We start from the raw sequence: 21,138 nt of genomic DNA, 5'->3' as shown, positions 1-21,138 counted from the left end.
TTGCAAGTAAAAACGACACCTTCCGTGATCCGTGAACTCTCTCTCGCTCGCCTTTTGCCCTTGCGTTTTCGTGTACAGCTCCCAGCTTTTCTTCTCTCTGTGTTTTTTTTTCTTTCAGTGACAGCATCGCTCCTGCATCAGTGTCACGTACGTTTCTTTTTATATTGGAATATTGGATACTAGTACTCCCTCACGTAATATAAAGAAATTTTAAAGTGATATGATATATCTTTGTCCAAATTTATAATATTATGATGTGTTACATCTCTCTAAAATTATTTATATTATGAGATGGAGAGAGTAATACTACATCTGTTTTAGGTTATAAGACTTTCTAGGATTGTCCACATTCATATGTGCCTAGATTCATTAATATCTATATAAATATGGTCAATAATAGAAAGTCTTATAATTGAAACGGAAATAGTATCATAGAACTGGAATACTATCATATTTTGGAAAATACATATTTTTTTAATAAGATGTAAAGTATATTGCATAAACTAAAGCATTTGATATTAATTATGATAAATTTAATTGATTTTTATATGAACTTGAGCGTATTTATTTATATTATTTTCAAACAATTATATTTAAATAATATTTTGTACCATCGTAGTTATTTAAAATACGTACTTCTAGAATTATGTAATAATAAATAGTAAGATCAAGTTACTATAAAAATTAAAAATTAAGATGTTAGATCGGAATCGGTATCATTTCAGTTTATTTCAGTTTGATATGATACGGACAAATGCGTGCGTGTTTTCGCTTTGCTTTTTCGACGCTGCCTCGCGGGGAATCGAGCCTGTGTGACTGTCGCATTGCACAAGTTCTGCAACCGCGAAAAGCAGCGCCAAGGGGAGATCAAAACATTGTTTACATTTGCATCCGGTAATAATAAAGCCGTGGAATGGAACCGATTCTCTTTGCCGTAATCAGAAATCGCCCACTTTGGTGTAGCTGAATCCAAAGTCGGATGTGTGGAGAAAAAAAGACAGTCAAAGTATCCATCCATACATTTGGCCAGCAATGCGTGCATACACAGATTGCTTTCAAAAAAAAAAAAATCAAAAGCATGTGTAAGTTCAGATTTCAAAATGGGTATCAGATTTCAAAATGGGACAACATCCTTAAAAGGCTGAAAAAGGCTTTCTCGTTGGCTGATGGTTCTCAGTTATCATAAGAGCAAGTTCAATAGTATAGCCCACTACTAGCTCCAATTTATCTATAGCCAATCTAATAGCTAATTCATACAATAGTTGCTTACTATACTATTAATATATAGTCACACATGTCATACACATATTGCGTCTTGGAGTCCGTGCTGCAGCTGGCTACAGATCTATAGCCCGCTGCTCTTCTCTCATTATTTATCTTATTAAAATATGTTTATAGCTGGCTAATAGCTTGCTATTGTACCTGCTCTAAGAGACGTGTCTATATTAAGGTTGTGTTTGCTGATATATGTTCCCAATCGGAACAGTACACACGGAAAACGGAATGGTCCATTAGCACGTGATTAATTAAGTATTAGTTAATTTTTTTTTCCAAAAATAAATTAATTTGATTTTTAAGTAACTTTTGTATAGAAACTTTTTTTAAAAGAACGCATTGTTTAGTAGTTTGAAAAGCCTACGCGCGGAAAACGAATGAGAGGGGTTAGAAAAAGGGGTGCCGAATACAGCCTAAAAGTGTTTGGATTCAAAGACTAAATTTTAGTCTCTGTCACATCGAAATGTTTGGACATTAATTAGAAGTATTAAACGTAGACTAATAATAAAATTTAGTCCCTGATCCAAACACCACCTACAGGTTCAATCCAGCATTATTGTCTGTTTTCTGTTGTGGATGCAGAAATGGAAAACTGAATCCTCTTAAAATGGTGGCAAGTTTTGTCTCATGGAGACGATTTAAAAAAGCACGGGGCAGAGAGAGATTTGGGTGCAGCAGCCAACGAATCTGCTGTCTACGTGACGGCTATGCTAGTAGCCTGCGCCCACTGAGCGACGCAAGCCGCAGCAAGAGCCCGGGAATATCGGGGGATGTTGCTCCGATTCCATTTCCCTTTCTCTACTTTGAGGCCTCACGGTATAAGCTATGGCCACGTACCTTAGTCTAAAAAGTTGGTATAAAGACATCCATCCTACAGTACAAGCATCTATATATGTGTGGTTTAATTGGATGGAGGCACTGGTAAAGGGTACTACCCTAGGCGCGTTACCACATAGCAGAACGAAATTTATTTCTCTCAACTACCCTTCAGCACGGTCCTCGCCTGCTACTCGCGCGAATATTCCTTCTACTCTCCTCGGCGCGACCGCCTCCTTCTCCTCTCTCCCGCACCGCCGCGCCTCCTCCTTTCCTCCCACGCCGCCGCGCCTCCTCGCCTCCCACGCCGCAGCAGCACGCCGGGGATGCCGCCGCCGTGCGCCTCGCCTCGCCGTCGACCGTGCTGCCTGCGCTGCTCACTTCTCCTCCCCTTCGCCTTCTCCTCCCTCTTCGTCGTGCTCTCCTCCCTCGCGGCGGACGCCCGGGACGCCGCCGCCGTGTGCCTCGCCTCGCTTTCGACTGCGCTGCCCGTGCCGCACCCACTGCACACGACGGCGGCGAGGGGGGACACCGGGGAGGTGAGGCGCCAACGCAGCGACGACCGATGTGCGCGGGAGGACTCCTCTCCTCGTCGATGTGCGCGCGGCTAGGGAGGCGGAGGCGGCGGCGGCGCTGGTGGACATGGGCGTCGACGCCGCGGCGACTGACGCGAGCGGGAGGCGTCCCCGGGAGGCGCTGGCACCAGTGGTTTCCTGCTCGTCGTTGTGGTTGCCGGCTCGTCGTCGTGGTGGCGGCGCCGCCTCGCTTCCTTCCCCTCCCCAAGAAGAGGCACGGTGGAGGCGGTGTGGTAGAAGAGGCCGGAGAGCGGCCTCATCGGCGGCGGGCGCGGCGAGTTCTCCGCCGTAGAGGCCGTCGCCATCAGCATCGCTCCCACCTCATCGTCGAAGACGGAGCAGGCGGGGATGGTGTTGCAGGAGAGTCAGTGGGGTTGTCGGAGTCAAGCATGACCCAGTTGTCGGATTTTGCTGTGATGATTTTGCTTTCTTTTTCTTTTTCATCTTGTTGAATCCGATATGTTCTTCTCTTCCAATCCTCAATATTTACTGGCCTTTTCTCTTCCAATCCGATCTGTGGTGGGAGAAATAATGCTGTGGCGGGAGGGGATTTTGGGAGGGCCAATCGGGGATTTTGCTACGGCAGGAGGGGATTTTGGGCGCTGGGGCACGCGAGCGCGAGGCTACGCCGCCCACAGCGCGCGCGACCCGCGTCTTCTCCTCGCTGCGCGCCCTCGTTTTGGCGAGGTTCTACGTCGCTCACATAAGGGGTGAGAAACCTAGCTGAGGCACGGTCGCCCGCTCCACGTCGATGTGAATCCGCCGCAGCACAACGAGATCATGCGCCAGGTAGGAGCACTGTGAGAGGCCTTACTTGCTCCATTTCACAGATTTAACCCTTTTTATACACCCTTCGTTCCAGCGCCCTTAGAGCAAGTTTAATAGTATAGCCAACTACTGCTCTAAATCATCTATATCTAATCTAATAGTCGATTCATACAATAGTTAACTATACAAATATACTACACTATTAATACCCGGTCTCACCTCTCATACACACATAACGTCTTGGAGTCCATGTTACAGCTGGCTATAAATCTGCAACCAGCTTTCTTCTCTCTTTTCTTGTTTTTCTCGATATGTGGTTATATCTGGCTTATAGCCTGCTATTGTAACTGCTCTTACTTGGGTTGTTGAACACACTGAGAAGAAACTCTGTGAGCTCATTTTGTGAGTAGCCAACTGTTTTTCTTACCTTATGACTATTCTCTCTATTCCAAAATATAAGAAATTATATCTTTTAAATTTGTTCTAAATATAAGGGATTTTGTAACTCTAAGATACTAGTTTATTTCTCACATACTATTTCTATAATTATTCCTCACTCATCACCTTTTTTACTGGTATATCCCCCTCCCATCACCTTCTGACTACATTTTCTTTCAAGCATCACTATTTGTTCCGTGCTTTATCCTTTTAAGCAAGTTTAATTGTATAGCCAACAACTAGCTGCAAATAATCTATAATCAATTTAATATCCAATTCATACATGTTAACAGTAAAATTTGGTAATCGGCAAAGACGTCATCGGCTTAGAATCATTATCGGCTGCAGCATCTCGGAATCAGCCGATGGGAGTTATCAAGTCACCAATAGTCGGGTTCCTGCTATATTCGGTTAAGGAAATCAATCTACTAAAGGAAGCTTATCCCTAAGTGACCGAGTTTAAAGAGGATGCGGCATGGCAGTTTATCTATTAATTAGGAATAGTTTGTTAGTTTCTTTTTATCTCTAGGAAAGTGTGTTTAGTGTCCTATAAGGACTTTATCTTTTTCTTTTATCTTTAGGAAAGTTTCTTTCTTGTCCAACAAGGACCTGTATCAACCCATGGGTATAAATATGTACACTCGGGGTCTATGTAATCTATCCTCACGATCAATACAACTCGGCGCATCGCCACCTTTTACCTTTTATACTTTATTTTATTGTCCGGCGGGACTTGGCACCTGACGCGGGGCTGCATCATCTTCGATCTCCGGCGAAGGGATAAGTCCAATGTTCCATCGGCCCAGGCAATTGTCTCATCTATATCGGCGTCGTTCAAGGCTGCATCAGTACATTCGACCTCTTGGATTGCTCTGGTTTGGATGATATATTTGCCTACCTATTTATCATATGTCTCTATTAATCTAGTCTTAGCATATCAATTTAGCTCTATCGGCTGCTTCTATTTTTAGGGTTTCTGCCGGTATCGGCTAAATCGCGTTGCTAGATTAGATTAGCTCAAACATCTACCACCCTAAAAATCAGTCAACGGCTTGATTGTCTAGATATTATGTTTCTTTTCATACTTAGTGTTGCATCAGTTAAGTTTGATCTACTAAGTCATGCTTAGAACCATAATCTCTAGCCTGCTTCTTGATTGCCAATAAGGGTTTCATCGGGGTTTCAGCCGGTGAGTTATTTGGACGTTGCATCGGCTCATAAGGATTGCACATACATATAAGTTGGATTTAGCCAATGACAACAAATGTTTCACTGTTTAATCTAATCTTGTGGATTTCGTGACATCGGACCTCCAGCTGATGTGTGCTTTAACCTTCGGATCGATGCTTATTTATCATATCATTGCTAGCCAATTAGTTTATACTGGATTATATTGTTATTTTATTACATCATTATCAGCCGATTGCCTTTATATCATTATCTACATTGGACATATAGCCGATTGCTTAAACCCTATCGCTATCGACTGGTATCGGTATCGGCTATTATCGACTATCGGCTGTAACTACTCCATCGGCTTGTCAGCTGATCGGCTGTTTTGATGTACTATTTGCATATCTTGTCAGTTGCAGGATCAAACTAACTGGCACGCCCGCATCTCATCAAGATTTGGACCTACACAGGAGCTAAGCAGATCTCCCAGGCCGGTGTGTTCGATTTTCTCGTCGACAATACAATAGTTATCTATAAACATATACTAAACTATTAATACTTGATCCCACCTATCATACATATATTGTATCTTGGAGTTCATGCTACAGCTAGCATATTGTATATCCTTATTTATCCCTCGAAAAGTGTTTATAGCTAGTTTATAGTCTGCTAGTGTACATGCTCTTACTACTATTTATTTTTCATGAGAAAGATTATGATCCCTTACATTGATAAACTTTTGACTACTTTATTCTTTCAACCATCACTATTTTTTTAAACACAGTACAAACGCAGGCGCTCACAATGTGCGTACACTCATCCCTATTTGTATTGTGCTTTATCTATTTACTATTACTTAGTTCTTATAAAAAATATAGTATAATCACTTATATTTATGGACGAATGGGGTATTAAATTAATTTTTGCATTGATTCTTAGAATCTAACTTGAGAGATAAAGATTCTAAAGAAAAACTTTAGTCACCCGAAGTTAATAATCGATATAATTTAATTATGTGTCTAGCGTCATACATGTAGTACCATTATATATATCAGTATTTGAAAAATATTTTACAACGAAGTCGTTGATTATATATTATATGAGAAACTAATACTAGTTAAAATATAATGTTATAGACCGTGTAGCACTAATGATTTTGCATGGGACGATTAATCGACTAATCACGCCCTTTTTTCTCATTAAGATTTAGATTTTATCTCAATTTTTGCTAGCACGTTTTTCAAACCACTAAATAGCGTGTCCCGTGTGAAAACTTTTTATATGGAAGTTGTTTTAAAACAACAAATATATATCCATTTGTGAAGTTTGTGATAATTAAAATTTAATTAATTATATGTGCTAACAATTTTTTCATTTTACATGCATCAATTTAATCTTCACTTTCCTAGGTTAGATGGTTCAGAACTTCGGATTGAGTGATATTCATCAGCAGCATCACCACGCATCCGTTCGCTGTATCACAGCAAGTACTAGGAGGTTCTAAGCGCAAATTAACCCCAAAGTGACATGTATGTTTAAATGATGACGTGAAGGAAAGAATATATGAGAGAGAGTGAACCACCTCTTGTGTAGGAGCAATATCCATACAAACTTCGAGAGAAAAGAGAAAATGACAGGGATTAATTGGTGACAAGTGAATTATGATTAGTATATTATAAATGCGATGTATATAATTTACTTTTAGTTTTGTGCATGAATGATGTACATAAAAAGTAAAGGTAACCATCACTTCCGTTATATAAATATTTAACTATTTACCACTCTTATAAATGGTTATTATTATAGACTCAAATTCTTAATTGCGGTATTTTAAAAGTGGCAAAAATTAAAATGCCACTATGCTCTTGTTTATTTCCAAACTTTTTCTTCAAACTTCCAACTTTTTTATCACATCAAAACTTTTCTACACACATAAACTTCTAACTTTTTCATCACATTGTTTCAATTTCAACCAAACTTTCAATTTTAGCGTCAACTAAACTCACCCTATGTTATAAAACTTTCTAAAACCCCAACTTTCAATTTTAGCGTCATAAACACACCCTGTGTTAAACTTCCTCCGACCCCAAACCAAAACTTCCTCCGACCCGAAACGTACACCACCCCTGCGGCGCGCGTGGGTGGCGGCAGACACCGCAGCGGGTCGGCCGGGCGGCCGCAGCAACCGTCACTGTGCAAGCAAGCCGCTTTCCCCGTGGGACGACGCACGCAGGCCCGTCACTGTGTGCAGTGCAGGGGCGGCACTGTGCAAGCCGCTTTCGCGGACGGACGGCGACAAGTTGGCGCGCCTTTGATCTGCAGGGCGTCCGCCCGTTTACCTGTCCCTCCGGATCCGTGTCGCTTAACAGAAAATCATGACAATCAAAACAGGACACATCACCTAGATCAAAACTGGACGATTTCATCTACCCAAATCAGCCGGATACACTCATCCAGCATATTAAGAGAATATTCTCTATTCTGACCCATCCCATCTACCCTGCCCTTTAACTAAACACCACCAAAAATCGATAAACCATCTCCCATTCAGGTTATCTACCCAAACAAATACACCCTTATAGGCGGCCGCTGTCTCCTCCTCCTGCGTCTGCGCGCCGTCACGTGCCCTGCCCGCTCCGCTCGCAATCCTGCACGTACTACTATCAGCGTGGACTGTGGAGTAGTACGTCTCTGTGTGTTTTCTTTGTTTGCTCGCGGCTCATCGGATGCTGCTGCTGCTGCCGCAGATGTGCTAGCTGTGCACCGGTCAATGTAGCAGTGGCTGCCCTCATCTCGGTTTTTACGGCTGCATGCATGGACGCGATCGATGCGCCCAAGCAGATTAACGGACGACATTCTGTATGAAGAAATATTGACGATCATTCAACCTCTCTATATATGCGGACATGCCAATGCTACCGCGCGCTGATAGCTCCCGATAAACTCGGACTTTTAATCTCAATGATAAATGAACTTAGTGTGAGTTACTATAAGCAAGATACACTAGCGGTGTGTTTAGTTCACGTCAAAATTAAAAGTTCGATCGAAATTGGAACGATGTGATGGAAAAGTTGTAAGTTTACATGGGTAGAAAAGTTTTGATGAGATGGAAAAGTTAGAAGTTTAAAGAAAAAGTTAGGAACTAAATCAGGCCTAATTCTAGCACATTATTAATCCTGAACAGCCGAATCGTAAAACTACTGGTACAAATGTTCGCTCCGGCACGTAAAACTACTGTCCGCTACGTATATATGTATCACTTATAACCCGAACGATTTATTACTACTATGAGGGGAGGGGGAGGCATTGATTCGCATGACAGCTCTCGGACGAGTGTCGTGAGTCATTTATATGTGAATTATTTCGTTTGATTAGAACAAGTTTGGTAGTAGTAATAGGGATGGCTCTCACCTCTAATTTTATCTCTATACCATCTCTCTCTAAATTAAGAGTTAGAGTTGTGAGTACAATAGCAAACTACAAGTCTGTAAGCACACGTGAAGGAGAGAAGAGAAGAGAGAAGGAAAACGGGCTACAGGCTGTAGCACGGACTACAATATATTATATGTATGAGAGGTGGAACCATATATTAATAGTGTAGTATATGCTTGGAGCAGGTACAATAGCAGGCTATAAGCCAGCTACAAACATATTTTAAGGAGAGAGAATGGTAGCGGGCTACAGATTTGTAGCCAGCTATAGCACGGACTCCAAGACGCAGCGTGTGTATAACATGTGGGACCAGATATTAATAGTATAATATGTAATTATTGTATAAATGAGCTATTAGATTAGCTATAAATGAATTGGAGCCAGTAGTTGGCTATACTATTAAACTTGCTCTTATAGCTAACTATTATATAAATGAGCTATTAGATTGGCTATAGATTGAAAACGCCTTATATTATGAAACACCTTTAAAAAGTAGTTGTGCCCTATATTTTAGAATGGAGGGAGAATTAAACTTGCTCTTACTAAATGTATAGAAATCAATTAACTCTAACACACAAATCCCAATAACTCTAATGCTCTTACTCCGTCCCATTACAAGTGCAGCCATAAGTTTCTATGCCCAACGTTTAACCATTCGTCTAATATTTCAAGATAGTTAAAGTTGGACACTAAAATCCACATCTGCGTTTATTATAGGACGGAGAAAGTACTTCTTTTCATTCTTTAATCCCTTTGTGTAGAAATTACCATTGCACAAGAGATGGTTCATTCATTCTTTAATCCCTTTTCTCTTCCGCGCTGTTGGCCCAATAGCTGGGCGTGTATAAGTGCATGCATACTAGTACTGCAGTACGGAGTACCAGTGTACAATGTTAAAAAAAAAATGGTACGTAGTACCAGTGTACCACAGGTCTCCTGTTCGCTCGCCCTGCCACGATTTTTTGGCGGCGTATGCTGCCTGTGCGTTGTACTGTGATGATCAGGTTCACCTCGTCATACGGCAACAGCTTCATGTCAGGTGTCGCTGGACCTGTTCACTTTAATATTATTTTCAACCTTACTAATTTTTTTTTAGTAAAGTTAAAAAAAACTATATTTAATTTGCTGTCAAATTTTAGTAACTATATATATAAAATCCTGCTAAAAATTTTGACAAGTTAGCAAAATCCTGCCAAAGTGAACAGTCCCTTCATCTCTCTGGCCATTATTTGGCCCGTTTTCGGTGCTTTGATATGGTTGCAGCTTGGTGGGCCGGTTCAGTAGGAAGTTACAGGCTGGCCTGATTCTTCCATGTTCAGGCCCACTAATTCAACCCACATGGAAAAACTGGAAATGGAGCAAAGTTGCGAATTGTACTACTCCCTCCATTTTAAAATACACTCTATGTAAGGCTTAACCATTCCTAGCATAAAGACCAAAAATGAATTTAATCATTTTCTTGATTGGATTCAACCCACATGGGAAAAATTGGAAATGGAGCAAGCTGCGACTGTACTACTCCCTCCATCTTAAAATGCACTCCATGTAAGGCTTAACCATTCCTAGCATAAAGACAAAAAAAGAATTTAATCATCTTCTTAGATTGGATCACATCAATATATGCAACCAATGTGATTGGAGATTTAATGATAGAGAATTTAAAATAAAACAAATTTAAATAACCAATAGGTGATAGTTAATGTATACTCCTCCGTTCAAAAAAAAACTTAACCTAGAAGAAGATGTGACCTCCCTCCTAGGACAATGAATCTAGACAAATGGTAGTCAAGATTCTAGTGCTGAGAGGGAATGTGTTCTAGGTTGAGTTTTTTTTGGCACGGAGAGAGTACATACATGCACGCCTCATGTCGTGAGATGTAGGAAAAAAATGATTGTAACTTATCTTTTAAGATAAAGAGTATTATTAAATAGGTACATAGTACATCATATCATTAGCGTTAATCATGAAGCTTACTACAGTTGTTGTATATCTTATTATTCTGTTATATACACTTGAGAATTGAAAACAAAACTTGTGTTCTAAAATATAAAAGTTTAAAATTAGACATAGTTGTTAAGAAAGTAGGTAAAATTAAATAGAGAGAGGTTGTGATTAATTGAGAAGTAGAGGTAGGTGGGAAAGGTAAATAGTGAAGGATTGTGATCGGTTGGGAATGAAATATTAGTGAAGAAATTGTTATATTTTGAGACAAATTCTGAGTGGTAAAAAATGTTATATTTTGAGACGGAGGGATTACTTATTTGAGAGGTTTCGCGGCGAGGACCAAGGGGTTGATGAGCCCAGGCGACAAACCGCTCGACTCGACGACCTCGAACGACTCCACGTCCTGCCCATCGGGGAGCTCCCACTCAAACCAGCACGCCATGTTCGCCACCGCGAGCTCCGCGAGCCGCGTCCCGAACGCCACGCCGGGGCAACCCCTCCTGCCGGCGCCGAACGGCACGAACCGGAAGTCGCCGCCGCCGTAGTACTCGACGCCGGCGGCGTCCCCGCCGCCGGCGAACCTCCCCGGCCTGAACTCCGCCGCGCCCTCCCACGCCGCCTCGTCCCTCCCGATCGCCCACGCGTTGATCATCACGCGCGTCCCCGCCGCGACGCGGTGGCCGTGGAGCACCGTGTCCTCGATCGCCTCGCGCGGGATGAGCAGCGGCACCGGCGGGTGGAGGCGCATCGCCTCCTTCATCGCCGCCCGGAGGAGGGTCATCTTCCCCAGCTGCTCCTCCCTGATGACGGCGACGGTGTCTTCGTCTTCGTCTCCGTGTGCAGCTGCGGCGACATGTCTCACCTCGGCTTGGACCTTCGCCATTTCTGCTGGGTTCTTGATGAGCTCGGCCATCGTCCATTCTATCGATTTGTATATTGTGTCCGTGCCTGCTATGAACATGTCCTGGTAATGCGACATGAAAGAAATTGAGACGAATTATTTGATTTAGCAATGATTATTTGATTGGTGATAATTGGAGAGGACTTACCAAGATGAGTCCCTTGACATCGATCCTGTCGAGCTTGTGGCCATGGTCGCCGCCGCCGTCGTTGGCCATGGAGAGCAGGTCGTCCATCAGGTCATGGGGCTCGCCGTCGCCGCCGCCGCCGTCGTCGTCGTCCCCGCGGCTCTGCTCGTGGTCACGGAGCGCCATCTCGAGAACCTCGTCGAGCTTGGCCGCCGTCCTCTTCGTCCTCGCGTCGAGCCCCGTCGCCCAGTCCACCCACCGGAGCCGCGGGAACATGTCGCTCACCGCGATCGTCTCGAGCAGGTCGGCGAGCTCGCCTATCGTCTCGCGGACCTTCGCCGGATCGACGCCGCCGAGCTTCTTCCCAAACGCCGCCCTCGACACGACGGCGTGGGTGAGGCCGACGATGAGCTCGGTCAAGTTGACGACGCCTCCGCCGCTCGCCGCGCGGATCCGGTTCACGAACGACGCGACCTCCTCCTCCCGGAGGGCGCGGAACGAGTCGACCCGCCTCGCGCTGAGGAGGCGCACGACGGCGACGCGGCGGAGGCGGCGCCACCGCTCGCCGTAGGGGCTGAACGCGACGTCCCGGCAGCCGTACAGCGTGCCCCGCGCCGTGCGCTGCTGCGGCCGGCCGCAGAACACGTGATCCTGGTGCCTGAGCACGGCCTCCGCCATGGGCGCCGAGGAGACGACGAGCGCGCGCACGGAGCCGAGCCGGAGCTGGAACAGCGGGCCGTGCCGCCGCGCGAGCTCGCGCAGCGCCCGGTGGTGCCGCCCGCGGCCGAGCTGGTGGAGGTTGCCGATGACCGGCAACGCCGGGGGCGACGGGATCGCCGCGCCACCCGATCTCAGGTAGCTCCTAACCGCGACGGCCAAGCACGTCGCCAAGAAGAGAAAGCCGACGAGCAGGCCGGAGTCGAGCTGCACGGCCGCCATGAACAGAGCTCACGACACACCCGGTGTACAAACTCGATAAGATGATACACTACGCATCAACGCATGGCCGCAGAAAAGAATTTTAGGCGGGAAATGCAAATCGAGGAGGCAAATCCAACACAGGGGGAGAGGTGATGCCACGTATAATACAGCCACCGATCACCTTAATGGCGACGACGACGTTGGCCGGAATGGCCGGTGCCAACTTTCCCAAAGGGGATTTGCTAGATTTCAGGCACGTGTTTCATCCCCGAAATTAAGTCTAGTTTACCTCACTCAACTCTTGTCCCCGTTCAAATGGCATTCCACAATCGTAAACCCAGGTATATTTGCTCTACCAAGTATTAAAACCAATGCAAAACGATGATATTTTACGGTGTTTTTGGCGACGTGGCAGCATAATCATCGAAAAAATAAAAAAATATACATGGGGTCCACATGTAAGTGACACTTGTCTTCTTCCTCCACCACTCCGCTCCCTCCTCTCCCCTCTCTCTCCTCGAACAGAGCATGGCCCTGTGATTGCCTGGGCCTCGTCAGTTGTCACCAAGAGGCGCGCAAACAAGGGCGTTGTAGGCGCGGGAGGGTGGGGACCGCCGGAGGATGTGGCTGTCACCAAGGGACGCGCCCGGCAGTGGCGAAACAGAACCGCTGGCCAGGGGATATGATGGCAGTGGAAAAACAAAGCCACCGGATAGGGGAGGCATTGGCGACGTTGGAGGTGCGGGAGGGGCAGTGATTTTCATGGAGATGCTTTCGATGCGAGCAACCCAAGCGTGTAGCACCTGGTAGAAATCTTGTCGGATTCCGTTGCACCTAGACACACATCTACACATGATGTGGCCGCCGCCGCTTATATAGCCACGTCTCCCCTAACCAAATCACTGGAGAAGTTGTGCTACCCACTGGCGGTGAAGATGATGCATATGCGCGCGCATCGTGACGACGGGAAGGCAATAGGGTAACGGAGAAGGGCAAGAAGCGCAAGGGCGCCTTCCCTAGCTGCACGCCCCTTGGTGACGAGGCCTAGTTTCAGCACCATCACGGGGCCGTGTTCTGTTAACGGAGCGAGAGGGGAGAGGAGAGAGGGGAGTGGTGGAGGAAGAAGGCAAGTGTCACTTACATGTGGCCTCCACGTATATATTTTATTTTTCTCGATGATTAGGCTGCCATGTCAGTACGTTTGTACTGGTTTTATTATTTGAGGGAGGCAATATACCTGATTTTGTGGTTGAGGGCAAGAGGTGAGGGAGGTAATTGGACTTATTCCTTTTTCGTCTTCCATGCAGCATTAGTTGCTGGTTGGACCATCAGGCCTGGGCTTATGTAGAGATTGAGCTAACTTGTTGGGCTCAATCGACTGATTTGGTCCAACTTGGATATGGGCCGTTTGCAACGTTGAGGCCTTACGGACCATCCATACAAGTATACCCAAGAAGTCGGGTCAAAGCGCATTGTTGTTACCTGTTGTCAAGGTCAACCTTATTTCTAAATCACAATGCATGGGCACTCATAACACTTGTACACCTTATTCTTACGAGTATATCCTTAAAAACCGGAACAACTTATATTAAAATTGATATGGTTATTTTTATTATTGAACTAGTAAAAATGCCCGTGCGTTGCAACGGGTAAAAAAAAATCCAATGACAATAGACATTTTTTAAGCGTACTCATATAAATGATAATGTTTCTATGGATCGTCGTAGCTAACACAATTAGAAAATTAGAGCATCTTTATGTAATGACCCAAACTCGATGATGGCAATCTTTTTACCAATGCTTGCTTTAACTAAAATAATTGAATTATTCATATAACAACATACATATAATCTAAAATATTCTTTCAATCTTATTCTTGCAACCAATAATAGATTAATCAAATCCTACACTCAGGATCAAGTCTACACAAAATAGTCACCGTGCACTCTTCTCTAAATAACAATTAAAAATATGTTTAGTTTTAATACTATTTTCATATAATATGTTATTAAAAAAAGTCTGATAATGATAATTGCATACAAAAAGTGCAGGGTCTCCAATGCAGGAGATTAGATGAGGAAACAAATGATGTGTAGGAGATGGAAAAAATCGATGGATCTTATCCGACCCAAGCGTCCATTAATTTTATCTCACTTTGAGTCGGACGGTTTCTCGGAGTGGTTGTTTTTATAAACGGCGGTTTTTTTCTCGCATTGAGTTGGATGGTTTCCTCTAACTTTTTTTATTTTTTGGAAATGATGGTTTTTTTTTCTCGCATTAAGTCGGACGGTTTTCTCGAACCTTATTTTGAAACAACGGTTTTTTTCGCGCGTTGAGTCTGTTTGTTTTTTTTGGATCTGTTATTTTATAAACAGTGCTTCATCTGTTAGTTTTTTCAGAGCGGCTTTTTTTTTCTAAACGTTTTTTTTCTTGTGTGGTTTTTTGAAACATTTTTTTTTAGAAATGGTTTATTTCTTTCTGATAGTTTTTAATAGCATTTTTTTTGTTTTTTTCAGACGAAGGAAACCGTATTTTTCCCGCGCATTTTTTTGGAAACTATTTTTTTCTTGCGCATTTTTTTCCTTTTTAACGGATGATGGAAACTTCTCTTTCTAAAAAGTTAGATTAGATTGATAGATTAGATTAGAGTTAAAGAGATATATACGGACAACAAGGGGCGACTTTAAGTTTGGCCGGGACGTTTTTTCCTCCTTTTCTTTTTACGGATTTTGAGTCGGATGTTTTTTTCCTTTTTTTTTACGGACGAGAAATCCTCTTTTTCATGAGTCGGACTTTTTTTTTTCTCTACGGGAGTCGGTCTTTTTTTTTTTACGACATAAGGTTTTTTAGAGATAGATATTTATTTTTTAATTAGGTATTTATTCGCGCGTGTTTCCCTTCGGATAGAAACTTATTTTTCGCACTATTTTTTCCTTTTGAGGAAGATGTGAACTCTTTTTTCGCTCGGAATTTTTTTTAGGTTTTTGCTAAAAAACTGTTGACAGTTCTTTGTTTGGAAAACTTTCGATTTTCTAGCCATTAGATGTGCTCTAGGATTCGTGCAACATATACAGCCAGAATAAAAAAAATTCGCATGGGCAAGGCAGTCATCGAACATGATGCACACGTTAAGCTAAGCCATGCATCTTCTTATTAGCAATAATTCTTTTTTGTTATATATCACTTACACCCTAGTTACGTATCACTTACATCTTAGTTATAGAGTAGTTACATAGCACTTACACTCTAGTTATATAGCACTTACACCCTAGTTACATAGTAATTACATGATAATTATAGGGTAGTTACATTGTATAAAATTATGATTTGCAATTTTTTTAGGAGCGCATATTACTTTTGAATTTGAAAGTTTTTTTTTCCCTTCTACATGTAGGCCAATTTCTTGTTGTTCAATAAGCTTGGACACTAAATTGTACTAGTGTCGATTGTTCCCCTATAAGGCTATAACCATTGATGACAAATCCTATAGTAAAAAATTTGAAAGTTTTGGACCTCAAAAACTGTCGACAACTCACTAGCTCGTCCCTTTTTTTTATTTTGGAATCGGACAGAAACTATTTTTGCACACACTTTTTTATTCGCGCATATTTTTCTTTTCTATGTAAGGACGACGGAAATTTCTTTACCGGTTTTTTGGATCGGACAAACTGGTTTTTTTCGCCCGGTTTTTGTTTGCCTGGTTTTTTTACGGACGATAGAAACACCTCTTATTTTTTAAGTAGTATAAGTAGAATTGATATAGTTATTTTTGTTATTGAAATTAGTAAAGTTATTTTTATTCATGCAGTGCCGGAAGCTAATGTGGCTAGCTTACAAAACGGTATAGTAGTATTACTAAAAATTACTTGACCACAGCACAGAGTGATAAAAAACACAGGGCTTGTTCATTTTGATGCCAAAAAAAATCTTTTAGCAGGATTTCTTATATAGTTACCAGAATTTAGCAGCAAACTAAATGTAGCCATTTTTTTTGCAACTTTACCAAAATTTGATAAGATTGAAAATGGCATCAAAGTGAACAGGCCCATACACACCGAACGTTACCAAGACCCAAGTTCAAATGTTCAATCGCGAAACAAATGACATATGAATTCTGACGAAATATGACGAAACGTAATCAATCGATCAGTGATGGTGCTGCGGATCAGGGCCACCGGGGACGGTTCTCTTGTCCCCGCCGATCTCTCTCCGCGTGTTCCACTTAAACCGCGGCTGAGCTCCGCCGCCGCCATTGCCGGCCACCCCACCCTCGCCGGCGCCGGTGGAGTATCCCACCGCCGCCGCATACACGATACGGCGGGCCTCCGGCGCGGCCGCGAGCTCTGCGGCGACGAGCAGGATCACCACGAGCACAATGCCAGTAGTGCGAGCAGCCACCATCCTATACGTTCTAAATTAGCCGTACACTCTCCAAGATTTCAGTGGCTAATTAATGGAATTGTTTGTGTGATTATATCCTATGTTGGTGGCCAGGTGTGTGTACTGGCATGCCTGTTATTTATAGCCGATTTGCAGGCGATCGAGTCCTGACAAGCGAGTGGTTTTTGCCCTTTTTTTTGGGAGAGATTTTGGCTTCTTGTTCTTCAGGACAGGATAGATCAGGCAACGTCCTAGTGGCCACCACTAGCTAGCTAGCTCAGGTGCAAACAAAATAGACGGCCTTTTTGGGGCCACCTTATGCACCCATGTCTCTCACCTTGGAATGTAGAATATCATCTTTTTGAAATTATTTCAGTTCTCGTGAATTTCCTCCAAAATTCAGGAGGGTCTAAACATTTGCAAGGTCACCATGCATATGGATATGTGAGTTCTGGATATCATCGTGGATAGAGAATGAATTCTGTTGGTTGGTGTTGACGCGAAAAACGTGTCCCACACCAAAACACACTTAACACCAGTGGAACCGGGGGTGGTTATCGTCGAACGATCACCGAGAAGGGACCCATCAGAATAAACGCACACTGGTTTTACCTTGGGTTCGCATCCTCTGCCTTTGTGGCCGACGGCACAGTTTGCCGTTGCTTCTATCCTGTCCATCCATCTTTTAATCAATGGATGCATGTCTTTGTCCCCACTTCATAGACAATTAACATTCAATTAATTGATACAGTCAGTTGTGTTAATTAGATTGATTTAAAAGACAAATAATCCTTAATATTGCTAAACATATTTATATAAAAAAAATCCTTACAATACTTTTGCAAACAAAGTTCTCAACCATTTGATTTGACTATAAGAATTGTAGAAAAAAAATACTCTTATATAACTGAAACAATTTTTTCCTAAATACCCCCGTCCCAAAAAAATTACAATCCTAGCAACAGACCTGAACACGTATGTGTCCAGACCCGTTGCTAGGATTGGATTATTTTTGTGACGGAGCAGTAAACGTTAGCGAGACAGTTGTGAGTTGTTTAGTATGGAGGTGGGATAATTATTTTCTTCAAGTTTCTGAATGAATGGATATCAAATATATTTTTTGGCTGCTCATTCAAATAGCGAAGGATGTGTTGGCTGTCTTTGTTTTTTTCCTGGTTTACCGCTTGAGATTGTTTTCTTCAATTTCTCGAATTAAATGGCTGCTAGTTAATCACGATTGATGGAAGCGGTTGATTGAATGAGGGATGGCGTGGATGAAAGCAACGGCAAACTTTGCCTTTTGCCACAAAGGCAGAGGATGCGAACCCGTTTACCTTAGACTTAGCAGGTCAGCTAGAATGTTCTATTATACTATCAGCCTCATCGTCTGGCATATTTTCTGAATATGCTAAATGGTATATTTGCAAACGAAAATCAATTTGTTAATAAAACTTTTATATATGTGTTCTTAGCGATCTAAAAGCAAAAGCTGAAAAATAAACTTCGATGAAAAACCCTAAAATCAGCTCCAAATTTAATGTTGAAAATTCAAATTTTGGCTGATAAGCATATGAATATGCCAAACGATGAGACCCTATAGAGACGAGAAACGGTAATAATTAGGGGATTTGAGGGTGCATAGACAGGGGATAGATGAATAAAGATACATGTAGAAATAGATTTTATCGATTGATTTTTAGTTGTTTTCAATCGGTTTTGGCCTCTCTATGAAATATCTATAGGAAGGGTATAAACAGAGTTTCTTCCCGTTCTATTAGACTTAGTAATACATTGATACTAAAACAATCCCAACCACTAAGCAAGGAAGCGTGAAAATTACCTAATTTGGATTCAGATTCCGAGCTAAAGGTCTGACCACCGCACTGGTCTTTGTGCGAAGGCTCTGATTCTTTTTTTTTTTTCAAATCTTTTCTAAATCTAGGCTCATGTCAAATTTGGGTGTTTGAGAATCAGGCGTGGCACCACTGTGTTTCTTGTGTTTGATGGTCTATCTCAAGGCCATAAACTGCCGATTAAGGCTGTGTTTGCAATCCCATGTTACTAAACGGTGTGTTTTTTTTCACGTTTTTCAAACTACTAAACTGTGTGTTTTTTTGCAAAAAGTTTCTATACAAAAGTTGCTTAAAAAATCATATTAATCTATTTTTAAAAAGAAATAGTAAATACTTAATTAATCACGCGCTAATATACCGCTCTGTCTTCCGTGCGGAGAGTTTAGTTTCCAACTTCCCATATCCGGACACAGTCTAAGTGGGTTTCCAACCGTAAAAGCATAATAAAGTAGGCATCTTAGTTATGATAAATCCATGATAGAGTAATTTATTATTAGAGTAATACTAGTAGAGTACTTTGGCCTCTGAGAAAGCAAGATCGCTTTTAAATCCAGGCAAAGCATTGGAAAAGCTAGGTAGTTATGCCTCCTTTTGGCTGTCTGTTTCAGTTCGTAGGCAGCTACTCGGAAGCTTCCAAATGCAACGAAAAAAAAATTACAAAGCGTCAAATCAGAGCCAAAATTTCCAGCTAGTACTTTTGAATTGCGTAAATTACATATATTGGTGGTACATACTTGTTAGATAAATGTAATTTAATACATAAACTTATGAAATATTTTGGTCTGATACACGGACCTATTAGTAGTGCGTGTGAACCAAGATCTCATAATATGGCTAATCTTAACTCTTGATTGATCAAGATGTCACGTAAGCTTGTACATGCGCCTATACAATAAAAGGCAAAATAAAACATAACAATTATTGTAAGTCCATATACTCCCAATGCAATTTATTCTTTCGGATTATAGGGCACTAAGTACATCTGGTTGAAGTGAGCCACTGAAGACCATCAACTCTCACTAGCGAAGTGAGCATAGCTCAATTGGTTGGTTAGGTTTCTTATGGTGGAACCAGCCTACCCAGATTTAAATTCTAGATTTGACACGTGTACTTGTATTTATAGCTAATTTCTTTTGTGATAGGTGACGTACCCATCGATATTGAGACATCCGTGGTAACTTCATCAATCTCAAGATATATATATCGACCCAGTCTTTCAGCGTTTATAGAAATATATGTATTTGTACTGTGTTTCTGAAAGAAAATCTCACTAGTACTTTTTCACGTGCGTTTTACTACCTTTGTCTTGTTATATGAACCAAATCTCTTATATTTTCGGATAAATGTAGTATTTTTTTCAATTGCATCGACGGTACATATCTACATTACCTTACATGCCCATATCATCACAGATGCGTCTCCTAAACACATGCTAACAGACCGAGATCAAGAACAATTTATTGGACGTTATTATAGATTTTCTACTATTTAAAAGCACACCATTGTGTGCGTATTCACCATGTCAAGATGATACTCTACCGCTGGGCCTAAATTCGGCTTGACATTGTCTAATGGTTGGGCTTGTGAAACAACCTACTGGCCGAATCAAACAGGGCCTGCTCAACTGGTCCGATGAAATGTCTTTTTACAAGAACGTATGGCCAGTAAGCTCTCGTTTTCTCTCCCAACTTTCTTCAACTTACGCGCTTCTAAAGGCGACCAATGGTATTTAAAAATTTTGAAGTATTATTCGCCGTGTTCTCTAACCCAGAATTGGACAAAAAAATTTACAATAACAGAATGCTGTGTTCCGTAAAATGTTAAATTGGGCAGCCGTCTCAAGCCCATTCTGTGGCTGAGTGATCTTGTTCGTCCGGGCTTGATTTTGATCTCAAAACATTAGAATGTTCGGTAATTTTCTCGTTAAGTCAGAGTACCCGCCCCTATGGGGCCTAGGGCAGAGGGCATAATTCTCACATGTGGGTGAGAGGGGATGGGGCATAACAAAATTCTAGGGCCGAGGTCGGGGATCGTAGTTAACCCATGGGTAACCCGGCAGGGTCTGGTGTGAGTTACTACTCCTTTAAAACAGCATATTCTAAAAATATAGGCCCGACTGTCCCGTTCCAAGTTAGAAAAATATAAAGTCACCCTTAATTCTCCGTCTACTCTCTCCCTCACCTAACCCTGGGTCTCTATAGGTGCTGCACACCAGCACCCCTAGTCCCTCACGCAACCCCGCAACTGCAACAAGAACCAATGCTCCCACATAGCTACCGGAAGAAGGTCACTGACGTCTCCTCTTTTGCACCGGCTCATCTCCGATGACCAACGCCCTGCACCACGCCGACTTCCCCATTCCCCACTGCCTCTTAATTTGATGCATCGAATTGTTAGTGAGTTGTCTCGTCGTCATTAACTTATCGCCACACTGCCGCCTCGTCGCCTCTCCTCGTTCCCACGATAGTCGGGTTTCGGGCCCGGGACAGGACTGAATTCACCCCGTTCCTCTCTTCGGGACCAGGTGAACCCGC

General features: G+C 42.6%; 1 protein-coding gene across 2 annotated transcripts; it reads right to left on the bottom strand.

Annotated features, from left to right (window-relative positions):
- Positions 1-9,152: 9,152 nt before the first annotated feature.
- On the bottom strand, positions 9,153-12,438 carry LOC127774564 (cytochrome P450 71A1-like). Of its 2 annotated transcripts, none has more exons than XM_052300828.1 (3): positions 11,472-12,438; positions 10,736-11,386; positions 9,153-9,528 (listed from the first exon to the last, which is right to left on the bottom strand). In XM_052300828.1, the coding sequence occupies exons 1-2, from the start codon at positions 12,387-12,389 to the stop codon at positions 10,736-10,738; spliced, it is 1,569 nt and encodes a 522-aa protein (XP_052156788.1). In that variant the 5' UTR covers positions 12,390-12,438; the 3' UTR covers positions 9,153-9,528. The 2 variants fall into 2 exon arrangements, with proteins under 2 accessions (XP_052156788.1, XP_052156787.1); XM_052300827.1 differs by lacking the exon at positions 9,153-9,528 and adding an exon at positions 9,576-10,039.
- Between the last annotated feature and the right edge of the window lie 8,700 nt (positions 12,439-21,138).

The sequence above is a fragment of the Oryza glaberrima genome, chromosome 5 (assembly GCF_000147395.1).
Source record: "Oryza glaberrima chromosome 5, OglaRS2, whole genome shotgun sequence".
NCBI lineage: Eukaryota > Viridiplantae > Streptophyta > Magnoliopsida > Poales > Poaceae > Oryza > Oryza glaberrima.
This window is presented reverse-complemented; position numbering and strand designations above follow the sequence as displayed.